This window comes from Eumetopias jubatus, unplaced genomic scaffold, assembly GCF_037043125.1.
Source record: "Eumetopias jubatus isolate StellerSeaLion01/CBP00866 unplaced genomic scaffold, mEumJub1_p1.0 scaffold_5, whole genome shotgun sequence".
NCBI classification, from domain to species: domain Eukaryota; kingdom Metazoa; phylum Chordata; class Mammalia; order Carnivora; family Otariidae; genus Eumetopias; species Eumetopias jubatus.
In genome coordinates this window covers 125,784,514-125,807,057 of record NW_028274811.1, presented here as the reverse complement: position 1 = coordinate 125,807,057, position 22,544 = coordinate 125,784,514, and the positions used below count along the sequence as shown (strand labels likewise).

The window sequence follows — 22,544 nt, the reverse complement described above, 5'->3', positions numbered from 1 at the left end:
CACCTCATGGAGGAGGACGCCCAAGACTAAATAGGGATGCTGGTAAAGGTCCTTAGGGGTTTTCACTTGGCAAGTATGTTTCCCTAGGCAAGTAAAGTACTATGATTTTCCTCTTAAAGCCTGCAAAAAAAAAAAAAGTTATGATAATATTTTTCACTAAAAAGCTTGAAGGGGAGGGTTGTGGTTAACAAGAAAAAATTGGCAAATGATTTTAAGGCATCTTGTTATGAAAGATGCTATTGAAAACCTGATATTAAAATATCATTACCAGTTAAGCTCCTCTATTGCAGATAATTCCGGGATTTCCTTGGGTACCTTGGGTGTAACACACGTCAAAGAACTATTTGATATTTCTCATCAGTAATAATGTTATAATTATACAATTCCCTTCCTCTTGGGTTCCTGCCTATTATTCTAACAACTAGAACTTGCTTCCCAGGAGAATCTTTCTGGTTAAAGAAAGAAAATGTGCCTTCGAACTCAGGAGTTAAAGTATGCCCCAATTTAACATTGTTTTAATGAATATGCCTCCAGAAACTCAAAGCGACAGCTTTTATAATTCTTTATAATGCCAAAATTCTTACCAAAACTCTTTCTACCATGTTTTCTCCGAACACGAAATCAGAACTGCAGCTTTTAAAAGAATACTTATCTTCATTTGGTTGACATCTAGGGGAAAAGAAATGAACATTTGCTATTTGAAATATATGGATAAAGCCATGATAGATCTTAGCACATGAAATAATCAGATGATTTAACAGATTTATGTAAAGCATAAAAATATCTGCTAACTCTTGTTCATCTGCAGCTACTGAGAAATGAAGGAAAAATTGAGGTACTCGCGGGGATGATATTTAAAATATCTGACAGCTGTGACAGCACACACGGAGACCAGTCCAAACACATGTCATGCCTATCACTGTTCAGGCTGCGTGATCGACCAGGGGCTGTCCCAGACTTTATCTTCCTGCCTTTCCAGCACAGCCTCTCCAGTCTCTCATTTCTTCTGTTCTCTTCCCCAAGTGGCCAATGCTCCCAGCCACCAGAGGTCCCCAGGGCAAAAGCACGGCCAATCTATCTTGTCAGTTATACTTGAGTGGGCTTTTGTTTAATTGGGGTTTTTTCATCCTGGAACTTTGTTGCTGTTGTTGCTAAAAGTGTTTTGCATGATGAGAACAAAGATACGCAGCTGTCTATCTGTAGGCCAATGTGCCTGGGGTCCCCGCTGTACCTCCAGTGTGCACCGTCGGTAAGTGCTGGGGTACTCACACGGGCCCTAATCATGTGAGTCTGGTCATATCTATGGCTCAGTTTAATCTTCCCTCAGATCAAACATGCCTTCTTTGCTGGTGATAGCGGTAAATCCTAACTTTCATTTTGTACATTTATACTGTTTTCTTTGTTGTCTATCCAATGTATGTCAATAAATAAGGAATAACACCCAAAATAATGAAAAATGGCAGTGGCGGGGGGGGGAGAAGAACACCACAGAAGGGGGAGGCTAATCTATCAGCCAGACAATTAATTCCTAACTAAATAAAAATTTAGCTGGATGTTTTTGAAATATTCTCACCCAAGTCAACAAAGCAATGGAGATAATCCAATATTAATATGATAATCTTTAAATATTAGAGACATTTTGAAAGACATTGTAAACTTGTGTCCTTTATAAAATCTCAAATAGAAACCTTAGCAATTTGGGGTGCCTGGGTGGCTCAGTCAGTTAAGCGTCTGCCTTCGGCTCAGGTCACGATCCCAGGGCCTTGGGTTCAAGCCCCACATCGGGCTCCTCGCTCAGTGGGGAGTCTGCCTCTCCCTCTCCATCTGCCACTCCCCCAGCTCATGTTCTCTCTCTCTCTCAGATAAATAAATAAGATCTTAAAAAAAAGAAGTCTTAGCAATTCACCTGTGCAGTATCAGAAAGCTATTTTCCATAAACGATTATAATGATAAAAGAAAGCAAGAATAAAAGGATATCTTTTCTGTGTCCTCATCATTAACTTACCCTACTGATGTAGCACCTAAACAATTCTGGTTAGTAGTCAGCTGGACTGAAATTCTGGCACTTGATAAATTTTCACTTAGCAAAGAAGAGTTCCCCACAGAAATCTGAAAGAAAGGCAATTCATCAGAAAGTTCCTTTCAATTGCCTTAAGGGAGGAGCATCAGACAAGGAAACATAGTTACAGTTAAATGTGTTGAAAAGTTACTATGTTCAAGCACTACCCCAAGCATTTTGTGTATATTATCTCATTTACTCCTCACAACATCTCTATATAGGTTGTATGTCTGTCATCCAAATTTTATAGTTTACAGATGAGTAAACTGACCTAACGAGTATAAATAACTTGGCCAGGTGTGGGCAACCAGGAATGGGGCTGACCTCAGGGCCAGGGTTTGTCTGACATCAGGGACTATACCCTTTGCCACCATATTCAGAAATCCCACCTCCTTTTGTTACTTTTATCTTTTTAGCCACATGGAGTTAATTCTCATTTTTAGCTTCACAGATATATCCTTCAGGACTATTTAATCCCGAAAATACCCTAAGAGCTTCACCAGCATGGTCATTAAACATTAGAGGAAATCCCATTCATCTCTTCATCTAAAAATTTTTGACTGGTAACTTAATCAACTAGTTACTCTGTCTGATGTATATGCAAATGTATATTACCTAATTAATGTATAAATGAAGACGTGAGCAATTTTAGAACTGGAAGGAGCCCTATGAATGATCGGATCTAGTATCTCCAATGTTTTATGAACACCTCCCTTCCCCCAGCAGGGGTTTGCAAAGATGTTGCAAGGAGTTCATATCTTTAAAGGTAGTTGGGGTCCGTTTCCACTGTAATTTTATACCAATCAATATAAATAATTTTGAGCATTTTTCCCTTTATAACAGAATTTGAGAGCTGAGAAGTATGTATGAAGAGAATATATGTTGTTGGTTAGCAGAGATCAAAGCGCATGCTCATGATTCACTCAGATGATTTATCTCTTAGCCAAAATGGTAGTTTTTACTCCTTTGTACTTAAAACAGTTTCTATTAGGCATGTATTATTTAAATTGTACATAATAAGTGACCGTTGATTAATGACAGTGAATAAAAATTGCTGATTTTATATACAAGTCATTAAGGAACATGAAAATAATAGTTCTATGAACTATTATTCATCTAGAGATAATTTTCCCTAGATCTATAAATTTCATTATTTTGTCAGAGTCCTTACATTGCATTTTGTATAGTATGTCTTTAAATCTTCAAAGGTCATTGTTAGAGGAAATTCAATAATGGGCACATACAGTTAAGCTGTTCACTAAATAGGAAAAAGTACCATTCATATGTTTGATAGATTTATTCAAGAAGAAATGCTTACAAACAATTACCTGAAAATTTCTCTTATTCTTTATCATTTAGAAGGAAAATTAAAGAAAAATATTAATAAATTTTATTTTAAAAATACATAATGCAATATTCCAATAAGCCATGCCAAAGAAGAAATATTGATTTACTTTTTATATCATAACATGTAACAAAAAATTTAATCTATAATTTATAGTACATCCTGTTCCAAAATCATGTGCAACATAATAACATTTTAGAAATTAGTCAACACATCCATACTTTTTCTTACATACCTTAACACTAAACAACATGCATCACTTATTAAATGGATAAAAGTGAGAAGTTACGTAATATGGTTATGATTATTAGGTTATATTTAAACAAAAATGTTTAATATGTTGATTTGAAATTTAAAATATTTTTTACTTAAAAATCACACCATATACCATGCAGAAATAATGAAATGATTTTTAAAATTCATAATGAGTCTCATGAGATCGTATCTTACAAAGAAAAATGTTTGGAATTACAAAAATGTTGTCAAATGCTGACCAAGTTCAACTCTCTCACTTCACTGTTAAAAAGAGAAGATTGGGTGTTTTGTCCAAGAATGTAAACCTAAGTTAGATAGGGGCAGAGGTAGGATTAGTACCAATCTGATTTTTTTTTTCATTGCATTGATGAAATGACTGGTATTTTTAATTTCCATGTGTCGCTGTCTTCATGTTCAGTATGGAAAAACAAAACAAAACAGGTGACCAACCCTCGACAGTTCAGCTGGAAACAAATGAAGGATGGAATTACTCTGAAAATCTTGGGTGCCATTCCTCTCAAGTATTGGCTTCCGGAAGACACGGCAACAGAATATCCCCAAACCCATATCTGCATGGCTTGAGCAAAATGCCAATCAATCTCCCTAGACAGGCCCACAGTGAGGGATTCAGCCACCCACAACCATTGGAAGGGAGACTTCTTCTCTGTCTTCAGAAGCTTCCCCAGTCCTCCCAATTCCCAACTCCAAGCAGGTAGTCCTCTGCTCCCGCTATCCATGAAGATGGGTCTGGATGAATCCCTGGTGTGACCTAAACTGGCAAAGCCACACTGGGATGTCGACCAGCTGGGGATGCAGAAAACTTCTGTTCCTTTTTTGACTCGTGGCTCCTGGTCCTGGCCATCTCATTGCTCCCCCTGTTCTCATGTGGGGTCAGTGCACTAGAACAAGAGCCCAGAGGTTTCTACCAAAAGGGCCTCAACTTTACAGCTTAGGAGAAACCACAAAACTAGTTCCTAGGAACAACTCTCCAATTTAAGAGGACAACTTTAATTAGGTCACCGAGGGCTGTTTGCTATCTATAGTCTGCTTCAGCAACAGAACAAAGGTCAGGCAGCCCCTAACTCTGAATGTAGAGCCCACAATAATCTACTAAATGAAAGATGGAGACTTGATGTCAATCCCACCAAAGGAGGTTTTCTTACCTTATTTTTTGTTTTTTCCTTAGTCTTGCAGGATTCCAAGGTATTGTGTCCAAATGTTTTTCTTACTTTTTCACACCTTTGAGCTTGAGGTGGCTGCAAAATAGCAGGTCTTAGGACATGTTCGGAATGTTTCACAGGACCTTAAAAGAACAGAATTAAAGAGTCAATATATCTTTATTGTGAAATACTTCTTCCTCCATATTTTTTACTAATTTAATGTTTGTTTTCTAAAGTCATCATTAAATGAGGGATTAATGTTAACTGATCAATGTCAAAATAGCCAGTGAATTTCTTAATGCTTACTACTGCCCTAGCTTTTACCCAATACCTATTCATTTTGGCCATGGGACTTGGCTTACCAAATTTGTTTTTTCATGTTTTGTCACTCGGCCCTACCTTCAGACCCCAACACACACACCCAACAAATTAAAATATAAATGTAAAATGTAAAATTTCAGAGGCTCTTGTAATAAACTACATACCTTGATCTGTACTGTTCATATCCACATTCCTTTGCACAAGAGTTGATATCATAAAAACATTGTTTTTCTTCACTGTAAGAAAAAATATTTAGCACATTTTAAATCTAAGTTTCTACAGAATCCGGGTTTTAACGGTCCTGTACTAAACTTACCAGTAGATGTCGCTGTTGGCACTAAAAACTGTAGGCAGTGCGCTGCGCTAAAAAAGGGTGATGGCAGTGAGTTTTGCCACATAGTTCTGTTTACTTTCAGAAACGTAAATGAAAATTGGTCCACTAATTGAACAGGCACTTTTTTTTAGAATCGCGAAAATGAGCACTGAAATGAATACATATTATAAAATCTGATGGTAGTGAACCCTCCATGTGCATTAATATGTATTTCTTATAAAATGTTATGAAACTATTAGCAAATTCTGCCACTTTCCCCAATCTAGTGATATCTAGAGAGAGATGACTGTCATGCTAGGGGATTTTTCTATCAAGTGTGTTGGTGGCGTAAGACTATGGTGGTTGCTGCAAGTATAGGATTATTATACATTTCAAAGAGATCACCCACCTCTTGGCTGCAAATTGCAGAAACAGCAACCTTTGAGCATTTGATTAATGGAAATGAGAAAAGAATAAGAACTGCTTCTTTTAAGTATTAAAACATATTATAAATGTTGGCGTAGAATTGCTTCTCTAATTCAAAGTTCAATTAAATCTTTATGATCCTTATTATTAAAAACCAGTAACAAATGGGCCATATCAAATTGTACTATTTTTCTCCGTTCCAATACCACCAACATTCCACACAACATAAAATGGGATGGTACTTACTGATATCAATGTTCCTTTATTTAATCTTTTTGTGTATGTGTGTGTCTAATTTAAAATAATAATCTAAGCAGTTATTCAGATAACTTATATCCATCCCTTTACTTTATGCACAAATAAAATAAAACAAATTCTCTAGGGTTAGGGACCCTATTCCTCTTAATGTCTGTAACTTGTCAGTCAAGTTTAAAGGGGGTCTATTGAGCTGGAAAGTATTTCTTCTGTATCTGAAAGTTATCTGACATATATGTTGCTCAGTCATGTTTGGAACTATTAATAAGAATATAAATTCATTAGTTTGAAGACCCTATGGCTCCCAGGTAGAGAGGGACCATTTAAAAAGAAGTGAATAGTTTGTATTTTTTATTTCTTAGTGGCAAGCTTAACTTGGAAAAGGCAGCTGGTTGTTCAGTAGAAACAAAAACAAAAAGAATATAAAATTGTAATTTTAATGTAATGTTCCAATCATTTCAAATATTTTGTGATAAGATAGATTTACTTAACAAAGCACTATAAATTTCAAATAAAAAGAAGTAATGTTTTAGTGAAAAGGTTAAGTAATCATATTCTAAAAAAATAAGTGAAAATAAAAGGAATCATATGTTAAACCTTAGAATATTCACTTAAAGCATAAACTTTAGAATAAGAATTCAAAATATAGCTGTAGGGGCGCCTGGGTGGCTCAGTCATTAATTGTCTGCCTTCGGCTCAGGTCATGATCCCAGGGTCCTGGGATCGAGCCCCACGTCGGGCTCCCTGCTCTGCCGGAAGCCTGCTTCTCCCTCTCCCGCTCCCCCTGCTTGTGTTCCCTCTCTCGCTGTGTCTCTCTCTGTCAAATAAATAAATAAAATCTTTAAAAAAATAAAGTATAGCTGTATATTTTGAGTACTGCATATATTATAAACTGTACAGATGAATAATAATGAGTAAAATAAAGCAAGTTATCTTATGGAGCTGCCTTATATAACATATTGCTATCATAAACATGAATTCCTTAAAAACATCATCAAATTCAAATTTTCTGCCAAAAATAAACACATGCACTGTCTGGATTTGTGGAGTTGGAATTCATAAGGCATTCTTCTAATCATACTTTGCCTCTATTTTATTTGCCACTAAAATGCCAGCATTTAATAGAAACTGAGTAAGAAAGCACACCATCAATGAGAATGAATTTTGAAAAGTCAGAGTGTCAGGCTTGAGGTTCTGGAAGCTGTTTATTACCTGGCCCAGAAGGGGGGAAGGTCAGGAGGTTGGTGAAGGATGATGATCTCATTCGATTCTGGGACAAGGTTGATGCTAGAAGCAAATCGCAAACTGAAGTCAGTGAGGAAGTGGGTGTTTGTGTTTCTTTTGATTTGGACTTTTGCTGTTTCAGCAAAATTTCTATATCACTAATTTAGAAAAGCTTTTGTATTTTTTTAATCAATAGAAATAAAATGTGCTTGTGGTGAGAATTATAAATTAATTTCTATTCGATTCAATAAATATTGGACTGCTCACCGTGTGTAAGACACTCTATCAGGCATGAAGATGACCTCAAGGAAGGCACAGTGAAGGAGACAGACATACACAGAAGTAGCTTTCTTACAAGGCAGAGGACAATGCGGTCATGTATAAAAGGAATCACGGAGTGCTTTGAGTGTAGAAGAGAGGCAAACTGAGTTACTGGTTTACTCAGAATACAGTATATAATGTTCTTAAAGTGTTCTTTTCAAGGCAGACATCTATCTGTTTAAGGAGATGGTAACTTAGGGAGAAATGTCAGTTTCCCCTAATTACAAAGCTAATGCATCCTTAATGCAGACACTTTGGAAACATGACAAAATGCGGAGTGGGTGGGAAACCCCAAATTGCTTGTAATCCCATTACCTAAGATAACCATTGCTGACATTATGGCTGATGTCCTTTCCATCTTTCATCCAATGATGATAAATTGAATTTTTAAATAGTGACTCACTGTACAATCCATCTTATAGACTGCTATTTTCATACAATAATTTATTATAAACACTCTCCGACGGGTAGACTTTTAAACATTTCCATTTGAAAAGTTTCTCAGTAATTTCACACTCAGAGAAAACATAACAGTGAACAGCCAACAGTCAGGTCTATACCTACCTCCTTGGGACTGAGGGTCTGTAGTATGCAAAGTAAAAGATGAAGACCGTACACGCTTTCTTAGAAAACCATTGCATTCTGCAAGAAATTCAACATGACAGGTAAAATTGCTGGCAATAACAAATTATCCTCAACCCAAGATATGGAAGAATAAATAGAATTACCTTTTGCCTACATAGATCATCATCTGCTAACATGTTAACTCCTGAAGCCCAAGTTTAAATGCTGGGGTTAATAGCTTGGTGATTATAAAGCGATAGGCATATCATCCTCCTAAGAAACACTTAGAAACAAGTGGCTTCGGCAAGAAACTGCATATGACTTTTGAGATTGTGTAGAGAACGTGTTTGGTGTGTTGAGACCCAGGCAATGTAGAAAGAAGGGACCTTAGCTTTGCTAACGTCAGTGTTCTTGGGACCTACGTGTCATCTTTCAAAACAAAAGCCAGTTTATTTTGGTGTTTAAACACAAGCAAAACCATGAAGTTTTTACCCAGTTCTTGCCACATGCCAAAATATTTGTGCCTGCTTATTTTCCTTGTCTGAAGATTGGTTTTGAAATACAGGATGTAAGTCATTACCATGCTCTGCTGCTTCATATGCGGTGTCTTCTGCAGGTCTCTGGAAGGAAACAAAGCTGCCGATGAGAGCTGAGTGCCGTTTTTACGTCAAGAGTTCTACCCTGTCACTTTAGAAGAGAATTCTCAGAAGCCAGGTCTATTCAGCTAGGCCAGGACAAAGCCACTCACCTCTACTCCTTTACTCCTAGGCATATGTTCAAGACAAAGCAAAGTCTTAGTCTTAGCGGTTTTGTATTTCAGTGACTGCAGAATCCCTTGTCAGAACTTGTTTAAAAGGAAGATTTTGAAACCGAGCTCTCAAGATCTGAAGCAGCTGGCCTGGGGTGGGGCCCAGGAAACTGACTTTTCAACCAGGGCTTGGGGTTTGAGCTTCTGTAGTGAGTTTTGTGGGTAGTAGGGTAAATGACTCGCATAAGTGGGAACAAATAACAGGAAAATACGAATCAAGCTAAAGTGGGAAAGCTATTAATCCTATCGTTGGTCTTTCAAAGCAGGTGGTACTAAAGTATGATGCAGATGGGGTCCTTAAGATCCCTTCTGAATCAAGCACCGAAGTTTAGAACCTATTTTATCCCCGGTTTTAAGCAAGGTCAGTGGTGGAGACCCAGGAGGAGTCTCGACCCTGCTAACCTCTTTAAGTCCCGCCCCTTTCCGAGTCACTCCAAATAAACCCTATAATTTTGGTAAAGATGGCATGTTATTCATAGCTTCAAGACAAGGCAGGCCTCTGGCCTCCCACTTAGGCCAAATTGCTGCCAGTAAAAACCTACTATATAAATATTCTAGAGGCCCTGCTCTGCTACATGAAGAGCACGAGGATGAACTAAGGCAACCCTGATATCATTCAGCATCACTAGCTTCTTGAAACATCATTTTCTTTGTCAAAGTAAAAGTCAAACAAAGAAAATTAGCTTGATCTTACCTTAAAAGTTTGTTCTCTCTTTGCAAAAATGAATATTGGTTGAGCAATGACAGATTTTTCTGTAAAAGAAAGAGAACAGGCAAAAAGTCAAACTCTATTCGGACATTTCTAACACCAGCTAAGAATATTTGAAGATTTTTTTGTTTCGTTTTGCATTTTTCCTGCCTTTGGGTAAAATCTAAACTGTTTTTACATAGACACTGTAACTTGTGTATTTACAAATGATTTTAACAGTTAATTACAGAAACAAATACTTGGGGAAAGCGATAATAATGTGTTTCCATAAATAGTGAGATCATTCCATTAAAAGAACACTTTAAGTGTTTAAGGAAAACAAAGTATAATTACCTGCATTTAGACTATCATTAGGACATCATGATTAACATCTTGCTTTTAGAATGAAAAATTGCAAGGGGTGAAAAATCTCACCTAAGAATAGTTCTTCTACTTGGGTTGGAGCTCAAGGTAAAAATGGTAGAGATGTATTGTGTTCCATCCTTAGAATGATCCAGAAATAATCCATATTTCCTTGATTGGAATAGTTATATACTAAGCCATGTTTTCAGTATTTAGACTAGGAATTAATCTTGGTCTTTTGTCTTTAGCCCTGTTGACCTTATCAATCTTTTGTATTTTCCCATCTTAGGTAAGACAACCTAGAGAAACTCATTTGCTATAGGGTGATAACAACCTTAAATATCAGCACTCCAGAATTCTAAGGGAAAATGACATGTTTGTTAAAAGCCTGGGCCCTGAAGTTAGGTGGGCATGTGTAGCACTAATACTTGGGGAAATAATATGTTTGTACCTTTAGTTTCTTCATCTGAAAACAAAATGAAGATTATAACAGTACTTATCTCACAGAGCTTATGGGACAATTAAATGAATTTTTGGATATAATTACTTAGATTTCTACAAGACCAAAAAAAAAAAAAAAGGAGAAAAAAATCTTTAAAGAAAGGATATTAAATATGGGGCATGCCACCAATCCCCATTCCAAAAATCTTAGCTGACATTGCCAACTTATGACAACACTTTCTTTCTTTCTTTTTTAAATTGAAGCATAAATGACAACTCTTTCTTAATGAGCCCAAATATGATCTCAGAATTTTTCTCATTAGAGGTTTCCAGCAGCCATTATCAATATATTGTCCTGTCACACAAGCCAAGGTAATTTGCCGTCCCTGGGCTGAATAAATAAAACTCTTACTGAGTTTCAAGGAACTACCAGACAATTACATTTTTTTATATGCCAGAAAGGGGTTCTCCAGTTCCCCATAATCTAATCCCAAAAGAGAGTGTCAAAATTCTGCCAGACTACCCTTGCCAAGCTCCTGGGCCCCGTGAGCTTGGGTACCTTTTTTCAGTCCAGTGAGGTAAACTGTTCACTTTTTCATGCAAGTGCTTACCCCATTGTCTGCCCTTGGAGTCAAGCGAGCCCCAGCAGAAAATGCACAAAAACATATTGGCATTCCCACCCATATTAAACTATAGCTCAGTTCTTTGTTCCTTCTTGAACAAGCTCCTCTTCCAGCAATTACATTAGATTTAAGAAATGAGGACTCTAGTGACTTCAAAAGAAAATAGTCTTCATGAATGTTCAGGGGAATACTTATGAATTAGAATTATAAATTGGCCTCTTCTAAACTGGACTTGGGATAGTTAGGCCTAAAATAACATGACGAGGCCTAATCTTAGACAAAGGACAGGTTGACTTTCCCTTGATCAAAACGTTCAGCTAAACACAGGCAAAAGCAATCCTCCGGGCAGCATTAAGGGTTACTTGCAGCTTGAAGGACATATGATAGAGTAAGTATATCACTTTTATTCATTAATTCAGTGAATGTTTATTGAGCATCTTTTTTGTGCCAGCTGCTGTGCAAGGACGGAGGTGTACATTGTCTGATTGAAGGTACAGTAGCCTCAGCACAGCCACCGTCTCTCCTTGACACGCGAGGTACAGGGTTTGGAAAGCAGAGTCTCTCCATACCTCCTCCTCCATCTTGATTCTCCCAAGCAACTCTTTTGGCTCCAAAGTCAACGCCAAAAGTAAACACATTTATCAAGCCATCAGATCCATAACAGTTTTCTTACTTGACCCGGTAGGAAAATTTCAAAATAAAACAAGGTTCTTATGATTTTATATTTTTAAATTTATCCTTTTTTCTTTCTGATGTATTTATTAATCGACTCATTTATTCAAAAAATGTGTATTGAGGGTTGACTGTGTACAAGACACCTTGCAAGGCAAGGTAGAGAGGACAAATGGTACAAGATGAGGCCGAAGGTGAGTGAATATAAACTTCTTTTTCTCCTTTTCTAATATGTACCATAATTTCCCCTCCCCCAATTTTAGGTGGGTTGTAAGGCCTTGTCCCTGCCCTAATTTCCTTATGTTTAATTGACGGTCTCTGAGAAAACTGCTTCATCTAGGGAAGTAACTGGAGGATTTTTTCAATGAATCATCTCAGAGAAGGAGGTTCAAAAGGATCTATGGAGCCAAAAGCAGATCCAGAAGAGGAGGAAGACTCTGAACCTGGAGTACCATTGACTCAGAGTCCCAGTGGGGGTGGGGGTAGGTGCTGCTAAGGGCCCCAAGTTTTTGTTACACAGTCTCTCCCACGTAGAGTCCTGCAGACCACCTCTTTGCTGCATTGGTAGTTTAGGAAAGGTGAAAACTGAGTCATCCATGCTGGGCAGAAACAGGCTAGTCTAGCCAGGGCCAGAAAGATTATGGAAACAGTGTTGGCAGGAAAGAGAGTGGCAACCACCCCCCTGCAGAGGGGCAGGCTTTGCCAAATGGGTCACTTCTTAATTGCTACCAGGACTAGAATTATCCACTTGGACCAAGGCCCTGGCAAGTCCTGCATTTTCCTTTCCCCATCTTCCTGAACCTATCCACATGTCTGCCACATCCTCTTCTCTAATTTCTTCTCGCTGTGCACTCTTACCCCAGGCTCCAATACTGCTCTTTATGCCCCTGCCTCTCTTACTTGTGTCCGGCTCTGGGACTGGTCAAAGCATGGATTTCCGAGCTCTGAAGTCGAATAGTCCTGGAGCTGCTTTTTGGTTTTGTTTTTGTTTTTAATTACCCTAAGCCTCAGCTTTATCACCTCTCTCTGTATATATTTTTAAAAGTTGGTCATGAGGATTGAAGCAGTATATGCATATGGGAGCACCGAGTACAGTTCCCTCTTCAAACCTGTTTGGAACAAAGCAGAACCTCATCTATCCATCTGTCTATCTGTCCATCCATCCATCCATTCTCCATATAAGCACACATCTCTCTGTATATCCAGATATTTACAGTATATTCCATATCTATCAATCGATCTAGCTATCCATCCATCCATAAACATATAGCAATATTATCAGACTGCAGTTTGCACAGAAGACATTCACTAAAAGTCAGATTCCCTGCCCTCCTCCTTTCCCGTCCAATGTTACATGCAGGCACCCCAATGTTAGTCTAGGGGAAATGTCTCATTGTCCCTCAAGAGTCTTTCTTTTTCCTTTCACTCATTACCTTATTCTTACCCCTAGTTTTCTTCTCACTTCTCCTCATTGAGCTCCTCTATTTCTTCTTCTTTTAATATCAGGAAGTTCCTGAACTCAGGCTGTGGCCCATACATAGTTTTAGAGATTGTTGGTCCTCAACAAGTGGTCCAGATTGACCAGTAGCATTAAAGGGTGCTTGTTAGAAATGCAGACTCTCGGGCCCCACCCCAGACCTACAGAATGAGCATTTGTATTTGACATGATCCCCAGGTGATGTATATACATCTATATATACATATCTATATACATGGTAGTACTATAGACTACTCCTGGTTTCTATCACCCGAGACCAAATTTAGGAAGATGGCAGTGGAGATTCGTGGAGTCAGTGACTAAACCTCCAGATGTTCTGAGTAACCTGACAATTAATGAGAAAATGATTACTGCTCAAACTACGTACTATGATTTTTGCGACTCAGTGTAGGGTGAAGTCAAGGGCTACTCTGAAGACTTAAAAAGAAATCCCTGTAGTAAGGATATTAAAATATTGACATTGATATTGAAATCGGTCATTCAGATATTTTGCTTGAAGCAATTAATGATTTCCTCTCTGATGCAAAAGTTGGTTTGCTGCTTTGACATGTCTGAGATCTGACTTTTTTTTTTCTTGAAAGATGTTTTTTTAGAAAATGTCTCTGCTTGAGATTATTACATGTTAATTAAAATGTTCATTTCTGCAAGGCAAAAAATTAGGCTGAAAGCATAAACTACATCAAAAATCTTGCTATGGTACTGAGATTCTTCAACAAAAATCTGAAATACCTGAAGTTTCAACTCTAAAAATGAGATCTTCTGTAGAAAAAATAGACAAATCATAGCAAGTGACCTTAATCTCCATATGAGACCCTGGAAAGAGGAGACACAGAGGGTCTGAATCATAATCTCGATTTTTTTTTAAAGAAAAAACACCAACTCAACCAATAATCCAAGGCAGTTTTAATAAGGGCAAGTTGCAACCCCAGAAGCTAAAGGAATCTGTACCAATTTACAAGGGACGCCCAAGCATGAGACATTCTGTACTTATTTCCAGCCATGCACAGAGGAGCGCTATAAAAATGCAAAAGGAATGAAATAAACAACAAATCACCCATCCACCAACATATAAAAAAGTAAGTCTTTACAGAGTGGGTGGTAGGGCCACAGACCGACATTATGAATTGTGATGGGACACTCTTGGTTCTATGTTATGAGATGCTTTGTACCGCCTTGAAGATAAAATAACCAGGACCCCAGAGGAAAACAGAGGCAGTTTACACAGGAAGTTTCCAGGCTGATTCACAAAGCACTAGCTCAACCTGAGACACAGGATGAATGGACCCTGCTGGAATGATTCCAGCTTTGGTCATTGCTACTGAAGTCATAACCAATTTTGTGTACTATAAATACAAAACTGTTGTAATAAATACATTGTATGAAGTAGAAGGAAAAAACACTCACCCTTTCAATCAACTTCTAAATTTTCTGAGCTGCTTTAAGTTCTTGTTAAAAATGAAGTTATTAACTGCCCACTCTAAGAAATCTAGCATTTCTAGTTTTGATTCGTTATGAGAAGCACACACTAGAGACAAAAAGAATCGACATTAGAATAGCACAGGAAAGCTATTGCTCATCTTGTCAACACCATGCTGATAAAGAAATCACTCATTTTCAAAATGGGCATCATATCAGATTAAGAAATTAGAGAAGATGAGAAAAGTCTCTTTCAATCCACTGAACACAACCATCATCACCCAGAGTTTAGCCAATGCATCCAATTTTCTGAACTCATCCGCTTCTCATGCTGATAATCTTCAAAAGATCTGTTCATTGTAGGTTCTAAAGAATCTAGACTCTTTCCTCCACTGGTTTGTACATTGGCCTAGATCTAGACATGGACCAGTTTTGGAAAACCAAGACGTAGAGATAATAAAAGTCTCTGGTGTGAGCAAGAAGCAAGAAGACTCAGAGGTTGTGTCAAATATAAACCTTGCTACCCTTCTGGAGGTAGGACCAAGCCCTGAGAATTCTGTGCTGAATGCACCCACCCAACCTTACCTCTAAACTGTGCTGCTTAATTTATTATCCAGTTTTATGTGGTAGTGGGAGATAGCCAGTGAATTAATTTCATTTGCATTTTAGAATCTGGAGATTTATAGCAGCAGTAATTCAATTGAAGAAAAATCTTTATTTTTCAAAGTCACTTACTTCACTAATGTCTGTATAAGTAGAGAAGTGCACTGATTAAAAAACAGATAATTTTAATTAAATCATTTGGTATAGAACATCTGGCAAAATCACTCTGTCAATCAAAACACAATGGTGAGGAAAAAAACTGGCTTTATATTCTTGAGAGTGTTCTGTAACTCTCCCCCAAAATATGATGATGGTCATCATGTGCAGTGTGCTTTATATTTGGGGGTGATCAGTGACTTTTTAACTAGATATCATAGCATACTCCTTTAAATTTTACTATTACTCCACTGTCAAAACATAACTCTTTGAATTACTTCTTTTTTTCATGTAAACACAGTAGCTACCATATGATATGCTTATGCATGTCATGATTAATTAGTCTTTAACCTTTTGCCTTTTGAAGTGTTTAACTCAGTATGGTAGCATAAAAAGTTAGACCTTGGTGATCTCCCAAGATGCTTCTTTTATGCACTGGTGTAATAGAAAAACTTACATTTGCATCATACTTCACCTATTATAAAACAGATTTAAATATATCAGATTTTGGTGACCAAACGAAAGGTTACTAGGAGCCAGAATGCATGGTTTTAAAAATCTAAGCTTTGGCAGAAAACGGACCTGGATTCAAATTCCATCTCCTGAATGTACTAACTATGAGCTAGGGCAGGTGTCCTCAGCTGTAAGATGGAGAGCATAAAACAGTCTTCACAGAGTTGTAAGGATCAAGCAAGGTAGTGTAGGCAAAACGCTAAGGGCAGTGGCTGGCCCATACAAAATGCTCAGTTAGTTGCTGTTCTTACTGCATTATAGGATTCTCAAAAGGTACGTTATTAAACCCTCGTGCTCATCACGAGAAAAGAACGGCTGTAAAATTACCGGATGTGCTCAGGGTCATGCAGCTAATACTTAGGGCTAAAACATGCGAGGCTCCAAGTCTCGAGCTTTTTCCTGTAAGCAAGGCTCCCCCTTGCCTTCCACTGTCAGTAAAATGACTACTGGACAGCTTCCTCTCTTCTGACGGTGTGAATATGCCTGGGCTGTGATAGCTCTCCTCCTTCCGTGGTCTGTACAAGCTTTGCTGAGAGATGGTCTCAGACTCTTGTCAGTCTCCCTGCACTTCTGTTTTGCCCTCTGTAAACACCGTAACGTGCTTCACTTAGTCTCACCATTTTCTTTTTTTTTTTTAAGATTTCTTTTTTTTTTTATTTGACAGAGACCGACAGTGAGAGAGGGAACACAAGCAGGGGGAGTGGGAGAGGGAGAAGCAGGCTTCCCGCGGAGCAGGGAGCCTGATGCGGGGCTCGATCCCAGGACCCTGGGATCATGACCTGATTCGAAGGCAGATGCTTAACGACTGAGCCACCCAGGCGGCCCAGTCTCATCATTCTCTGTTCGCATTCTGACAAAAGAGGTTTTTCGAGAATGTCGGCAGACCAGTGGCCTAGTGAGCCTTGCCATCTAAAATCTCCACGTCAATATATATACATATATATATATTCAACCACTGACAAAAATAACTCAGACGAATGTATTACTCTTGACAGAGCATACCCACTTCTCCGTAATCTGAAGGTGCTATTTTATTTATAAATTAAACAATTTTGTGATAAGGTTACTTGCAATCTTTGATGACTTGAATATGTTTATCAGCAACAAACGTGGGACTTCCGGATTGAGAATGTCAAAAGGGACTGTTTGTTTCTCTTTCCCCACTGTTCCTTCTTTTATGCCCATGGGGTAATAAAGATGTGGAATGTGTCCTAGGATGTGCTTGGTCAGCTTGGTACCATTTGGAAATACATATTTCATTTGACAGCATTTATAAATCACATATTTTCCCCTCAGAATAACTTGCAGTGTGAAACTGCTTCCATATGTTAGAAATGGGTGTCTCCATTTTGCTGAAGGAGGGGGAAGAGAAATATCGTCTAGGTTTTATGACATGTTGAAGATTAATATTGAACAGGCACATGCACAGTTTTAAAGTGGTATCTTTTTATTTTAAGTAATTCTCCAGTGTTTCTGGGCTGCTAAAATTATAGAGGTGATTTTGACACAAAGTATCATATTAGTAAGAATTAAGTCACTCAGCACATAGACTATTAATAAGTCAGTATGGCTGAAGCATAGCTTCATACTTTGAATTCAGATAAATTTAAGCTCTTCCTCTTCAGTAAAGAAGCACACTATTTTTAAATTCCTCCATGGATTCCAAGGACACAGGCCGGATGGAGAAATTTGATTGCAACTTCTTCTAATTCCAAATCTCTTTTCCTTAAACTTATGCCTCTTTGAGCCTTTGAGCAAGCAGGAGAAAAGGCTCCTTGTTTTCTTGTTTCCACAGGAATAAATGGATGTTATTCCCCTGAGAACAAGACCTTGGAGGCCTAGGCCAGAAGAAAGGAGCAGAGCTGGCCACCCAAGGCATTCATAAGTCCAGAAGGCCCGGACCTCATTCTCTTCTTGGGAACTTGCAGAAGCCAGCAGGCGGGCGTTCATCGTCACTGAAATGCCCTGCTGGCCCTCGGGCACAGAACTCGACAGGACAAGGGTGATGCCCGCTGCAGATACCTTATTGCACTGATTTAGAGCTAATTTGGCAGAAGTAAAGGCCAGGTAGCAATTTGTAAGACTTACCAGAAACATTTTGTTCACCATGCTACAAAAGAAAGACACTTTTCAAATTTATATGACTTGAAAAATTCTCAAGAAAACAGAGAACAATCCTTTACCTTTATTCATTTTTTTCTTCAAGGTTTTTTTTTTTTTTTTTACTATGGGAAAATATACATAACATAAAATTTACCATTTTAACCATTTAAAATGTACAGTTCAGTGACGTTAGGTATATTCACATTGAGGTGTAACTATCACCACCATCCATCTTGAGAACTTTTTCATCATCCCAAACTGAAACTCTGCCCACAAAGCACTAACCCCTCATTTCATCCCCCCCAGCCCCTGTAACCACACTCAACTCTCTCACTCTGTGAGTCCAACTGCTCTAGGACATCTCATATAAGTGGAATCATGCAATATTTGTTTTATATCTGACTTATTTCACTGAGCATAGTATCTTCAAGGTTCATCTGCGCTAGAACATGTATGAAGAATTTCATTCCTTTATAAGGCCGAATAATATCCCAGTGATGTATGTAGCACATTTTGGACTTTTTTTTTAATCAGTTTTTTTTTAAAGATTTTATTTTTATTTATTTATTCATGAAAGACAGAGAGAGAGAGAGGCAGAGGGAGAAGCAGGCTCCCAAGGAGCAGGGAGCCCAACTCGGGACTCGATCCCAGGACCCTGGGATCATGACCTGAGCTGAAGGCAGATGCTTAACCCTCTGAGCCACCCAGGTGCCCTGCTTTTTTTTTTTTTTTTTTTTTTTCCATTTGCCTTCTCCTTTCCTTGTTCTGGTTTGGCTGCATATTTCTCTCTAGCACCTGGTTCCTTGCCCCACCCCCCACGTGTTTCCCTCCCTCCACATTTCCTGTTTCTCCCCTACCCAATGTACTCATCATTTTATCTACATGCTTAATATTAGGATTATTACACAAATACTCTTTCCACGTGTATTTTTAAATGAGATAAAATGAAAGTTTATCTTGTCTTAATTTTTTAACCATTTTAGATACTTTTTCTTATGCTGGCCCTTTTATCATGAAATTCTCAGATGTAGAAGGAATACAGTATGAGCTCTTTGCCCTAACTATTAACTATGAGTAAGTCATTTCTCTCCTCTGGTTTCAGTTTTCTAGTGAAGATCAGTTGGACTAAGTAGAATCTGAAGCTCTAACATTCAGTGATTGAGGAATATTAATCACTTGGATGAACTTTTGGGGAAAAAAGTATTGATTCATTTAATAAACATTACTTGCCTGCTATGAGCAAGGTAATAGGCAATAATAATATTTTGAATTTAAGCCTTAAAATATGAGAAATGTCTACAAAGATAGAAAGACATTTGATACCTCTAGTATGGTATTTTTTGAAGACTTGTTTTCTAAATCTGTATGTTTTTTTCTCTGTATATTTGTAGCTAGAGTTGTTTTCTGCAAGTCCCTCAAAATCTACTTTGCTTCATCCTACTATCAAAACAATCATGTCTACTAATTCACTTTAACTTTTTCAATTTTCAGAAAGAAAAATGGCAAATAATACCAAAACATTAATCCATACTTGAGAATGAAGTTCCTTCGGTCTTGCTGGACAAACAGCTCCTCATAATTGGTAGCGCTGGTGTCTTACCCATGCTCAGTTTATAAAAACACACACGCACACAAATCTTTATCTGCGACTCCTTTTCTCTGCAAGACAGACAGCCCTAGACCAAAAATGTCCATTTCCAACAAGAAGGCGCGCTCCCTGCTTAACTCTTTTCTCTCCAGATGGTCACATACCTTCTTCATGAATTACCTCCTTTTATCAAAACAAGAAACATTGGTGCCCATTATTTAAACCAGTCATTACAGATGCGTACCTGAGAGGGACAATCAAGTTACTGAGCTATAGTGTCTGGAAGTCTGGTAGTTTCTCTGCATCTGCTGAGGGAAAGGAATTTGTGTTCTGTTAGCCTTGGGTTCTTTTTGGACCTGAAGCCCATCCTGCAGTGATACAGGCCACTTAAGAAAATCTCTTTCTTCTCTCTCCTGCTTAAATATATAGGTCCATTTTCATTTCCTCAGTTAGAGTTTAACTCCTATCTCCTTCTGGCTCAACACACAGATGCATGTTTCATGCTCTTTTGATGTGGCTTTAGTTAGTATCAAAAGCCACCTTCAGACTATCATCTCTTGCCAGTAGTCTAGATCTTACTCCTATGACCTCGTGCTTACTTATTGGCCATCCATGCAGGGCGAGTCATCTGATCATTGGGTAGAAGGAATGCAGGTTCTTGGAGGCCTAGGCCAGAAGAAAGGAGCAGAGCTGCCCACCCAAGGCATTCATAAGGGTATTTACTGTATTTTGAATCCTGACTTTTGGATATTATGCTAGTTTTACCAACAGGTTTCATTAAAAAGCACTCAGGTGTGAAACTTACCTTGCCTAAATGTTAAGATTTCAAGTCAAGTTAATGATTTAATGTAATAGTTGAGCCAGCACTTTGAATAGAGTCCTCAGTTTAAGTAAAAAAGCGAATGATAATAATGACGATTCTTTAGCCCCTTTTTAACTTGGAGTTTTGGATACCTCTTGTGTATTTTGTTAAAACCCAAATCATCTCTCCAAGGCCATATCGGCCCAGTTCCAAAAGTGGTACATTGCTATCTTTCACACTTTATGCAGTGTAAGACATGGAGACCATGCAGTTAACTTGGATTTAAGTGAAAATTGCTAGCCCAGTAAGCTGAACAACTTGCTCTGGGCTGATATGTCTGCACCAATACTGCTGCATTTTCTTTCTGTTTGTTTTAGAGTCAACTACACCCTTTTGGGAGACCGTTGGATGTGGTGAGCAGTTTATATAGGAATTGATTGGTGACTTCAATAACAACACATTTTAAACTGAACCACAAACTGATTCATGGGCCAGCCATCACTCAGATCGTGTGCAGGTACTTAGTGGAGCATCTATTTTGTGCCCCCATTAGGAGGAAGTGAACATGTGTTAAAGCACAGGCTCTGGAGTTTCTTGGGTTAGGATCTTGGCTCAAGACCCCAATTGTGAGGTCTTGATGTTCCCTCCCTCACGGGACTTTCATAAAGAGATGAGCTAACACATGCAAAGTGCTTAAAACAGTGCCTGACACAAGACAAAGTGTGATTTGTTTATAGGTGACACCTTAGCACTGTGCTTGGTTCCCGGTATAAACCCAGGTAACTGCTCCCAAAGAGCTTGTGCAACACAATTGAGGAGGCAACATCCAAATGAATGAAAGAATTAGGGGCAAATCACAGTACCTTAGTTTTGAAAGGGATCTAATAGGTCTCCTAGGAGAACTTACCATCTGAGGTGTCTACAGCATCCTCAATAGATGGCCTTCTGTAACACAGCATAAGGGTTAGAATGTGTGCTGTTGGCAGGGCTTCCCAGCCCGTGTGAAGCAGCACCCTATGAGCTACCTGTGTGCTAAGCTCACGGTCCTTCATCCCCTAGGCTCAGCCTCTTGTCTTCACCCTCAAAATGTCGTGCAATTTCAGATTCATCTATGTGGTTACGTGTATCAGTAATTCATTCCTTTCTACTACTGGGTAGTATTCTACTCTATGGACATACCACAGTTTTGCTTATCCATTTACCTGCTTATGTACATTTGGGTTGTTCACATGTTGGAGCGCAGAGGTATAACATCTGCTATGAACATTCTTCTGCAAGCTTTTTGTGGACATATCATGTCCATTTCTCTTGGGAAAATACCTAAGAATGTAATTGTGTATCATAGGGTAGGCACAGATTTAACTATATATAAAAGAAACTGCCAGACTCTTTTCCAAAGTGGTCATACCACTTCACAACAGTAAATGGGAGTTCTGGTTGCTCCACATTCTCTGAAACACAGTATCATTGGTGTTTTTAATTTTAGCCATTCTGGTGGATGTAAAGTGATATCTCATAGTGTTTTTAATTTGCATTTCCCTGATGACTAATTATGTTGAGCATTTTTTGATGTGCTTATTGAACCTTTGTATATCCTTTTTCTAAAGTGTCTGCCAGATCATTTGCCTATTTTTAAATGAAATTGTTTATATTGAGTTCTTTACATATTCTGATGGCAAGCTCTTTTTCAGATCTATATATCATATATATATTTTTTTCCTTTTTTAAAAAAATATTTTATTTATTTGAGAGAGAGAGACAGAGAAAGCAAGGGAGAGCATGAGCAAGGGGCAGAGGGAGAAGTAGGCTCCCTACTGATCAGGGAGCCCAACGGGGGCCTCCATACCAGGACCCTGGGATCATGACCTGAGCCAAAGGCAGACACTTAACGACTGAGGCACCCTCAGTCTTCTCTTTTCTTGTATTAATAGTATCTTTTAAACAACAAATATTTTTTATGTTGATAGTCTAGTTTACCTATTTTTTTGTGCCTAAAAATTACCTATTCCAATTCTGTGAAAATATTT

General features: G+C 38.2%; 1 protein-coding gene across 1 annotated transcript in view; it reads right to left on the bottom strand.

Moving 5' to 3' along the window:
* Positions 1 to 21,569, bottom strand: part of RANBP3L (RAN binding protein 3 like) — a 33,015-nt gene extending 11,446 nt beyond the window's left edge. The window contains exons 1-9 of the mRNA XM_088023192.1: positions 21,425 to 21,569; positions 17,854 to 18,066; positions 8,824 to 8,892; positions 8,244 to 8,321; positions 7,347 to 7,421; positions 5,305 to 5,376; positions 4,823 to 4,962; positions 2,006 to 2,109; positions 585 to 669 (exon numbers count right to left, since the gene is read on the bottom strand). Coding sequence (XP_087879318.1) covers positions 585 to 669; positions 2,006 to 2,109; positions 4,823 to 4,962; positions 5,305 to 5,376; positions 7,347 to 7,421; positions 8,244 to 8,321; positions 8,824 to 8,892; positions 17,854 to 18,066; positions 21,425 to 21,569 — 981 coding nt within the window. The remainder of the gene's footprint in view (positions 1 to 584; positions 670 to 2,005; positions 2,110 to 4,822; positions 4,963 to 5,304; positions 5,377 to 7,346; positions 7,422 to 8,243; positions 8,322 to 8,823; positions 8,893 to 17,853; positions 18,067 to 21,424) is intronic.
* Positions 21,570 to 22,544: the final 975 nt, after the last annotated feature.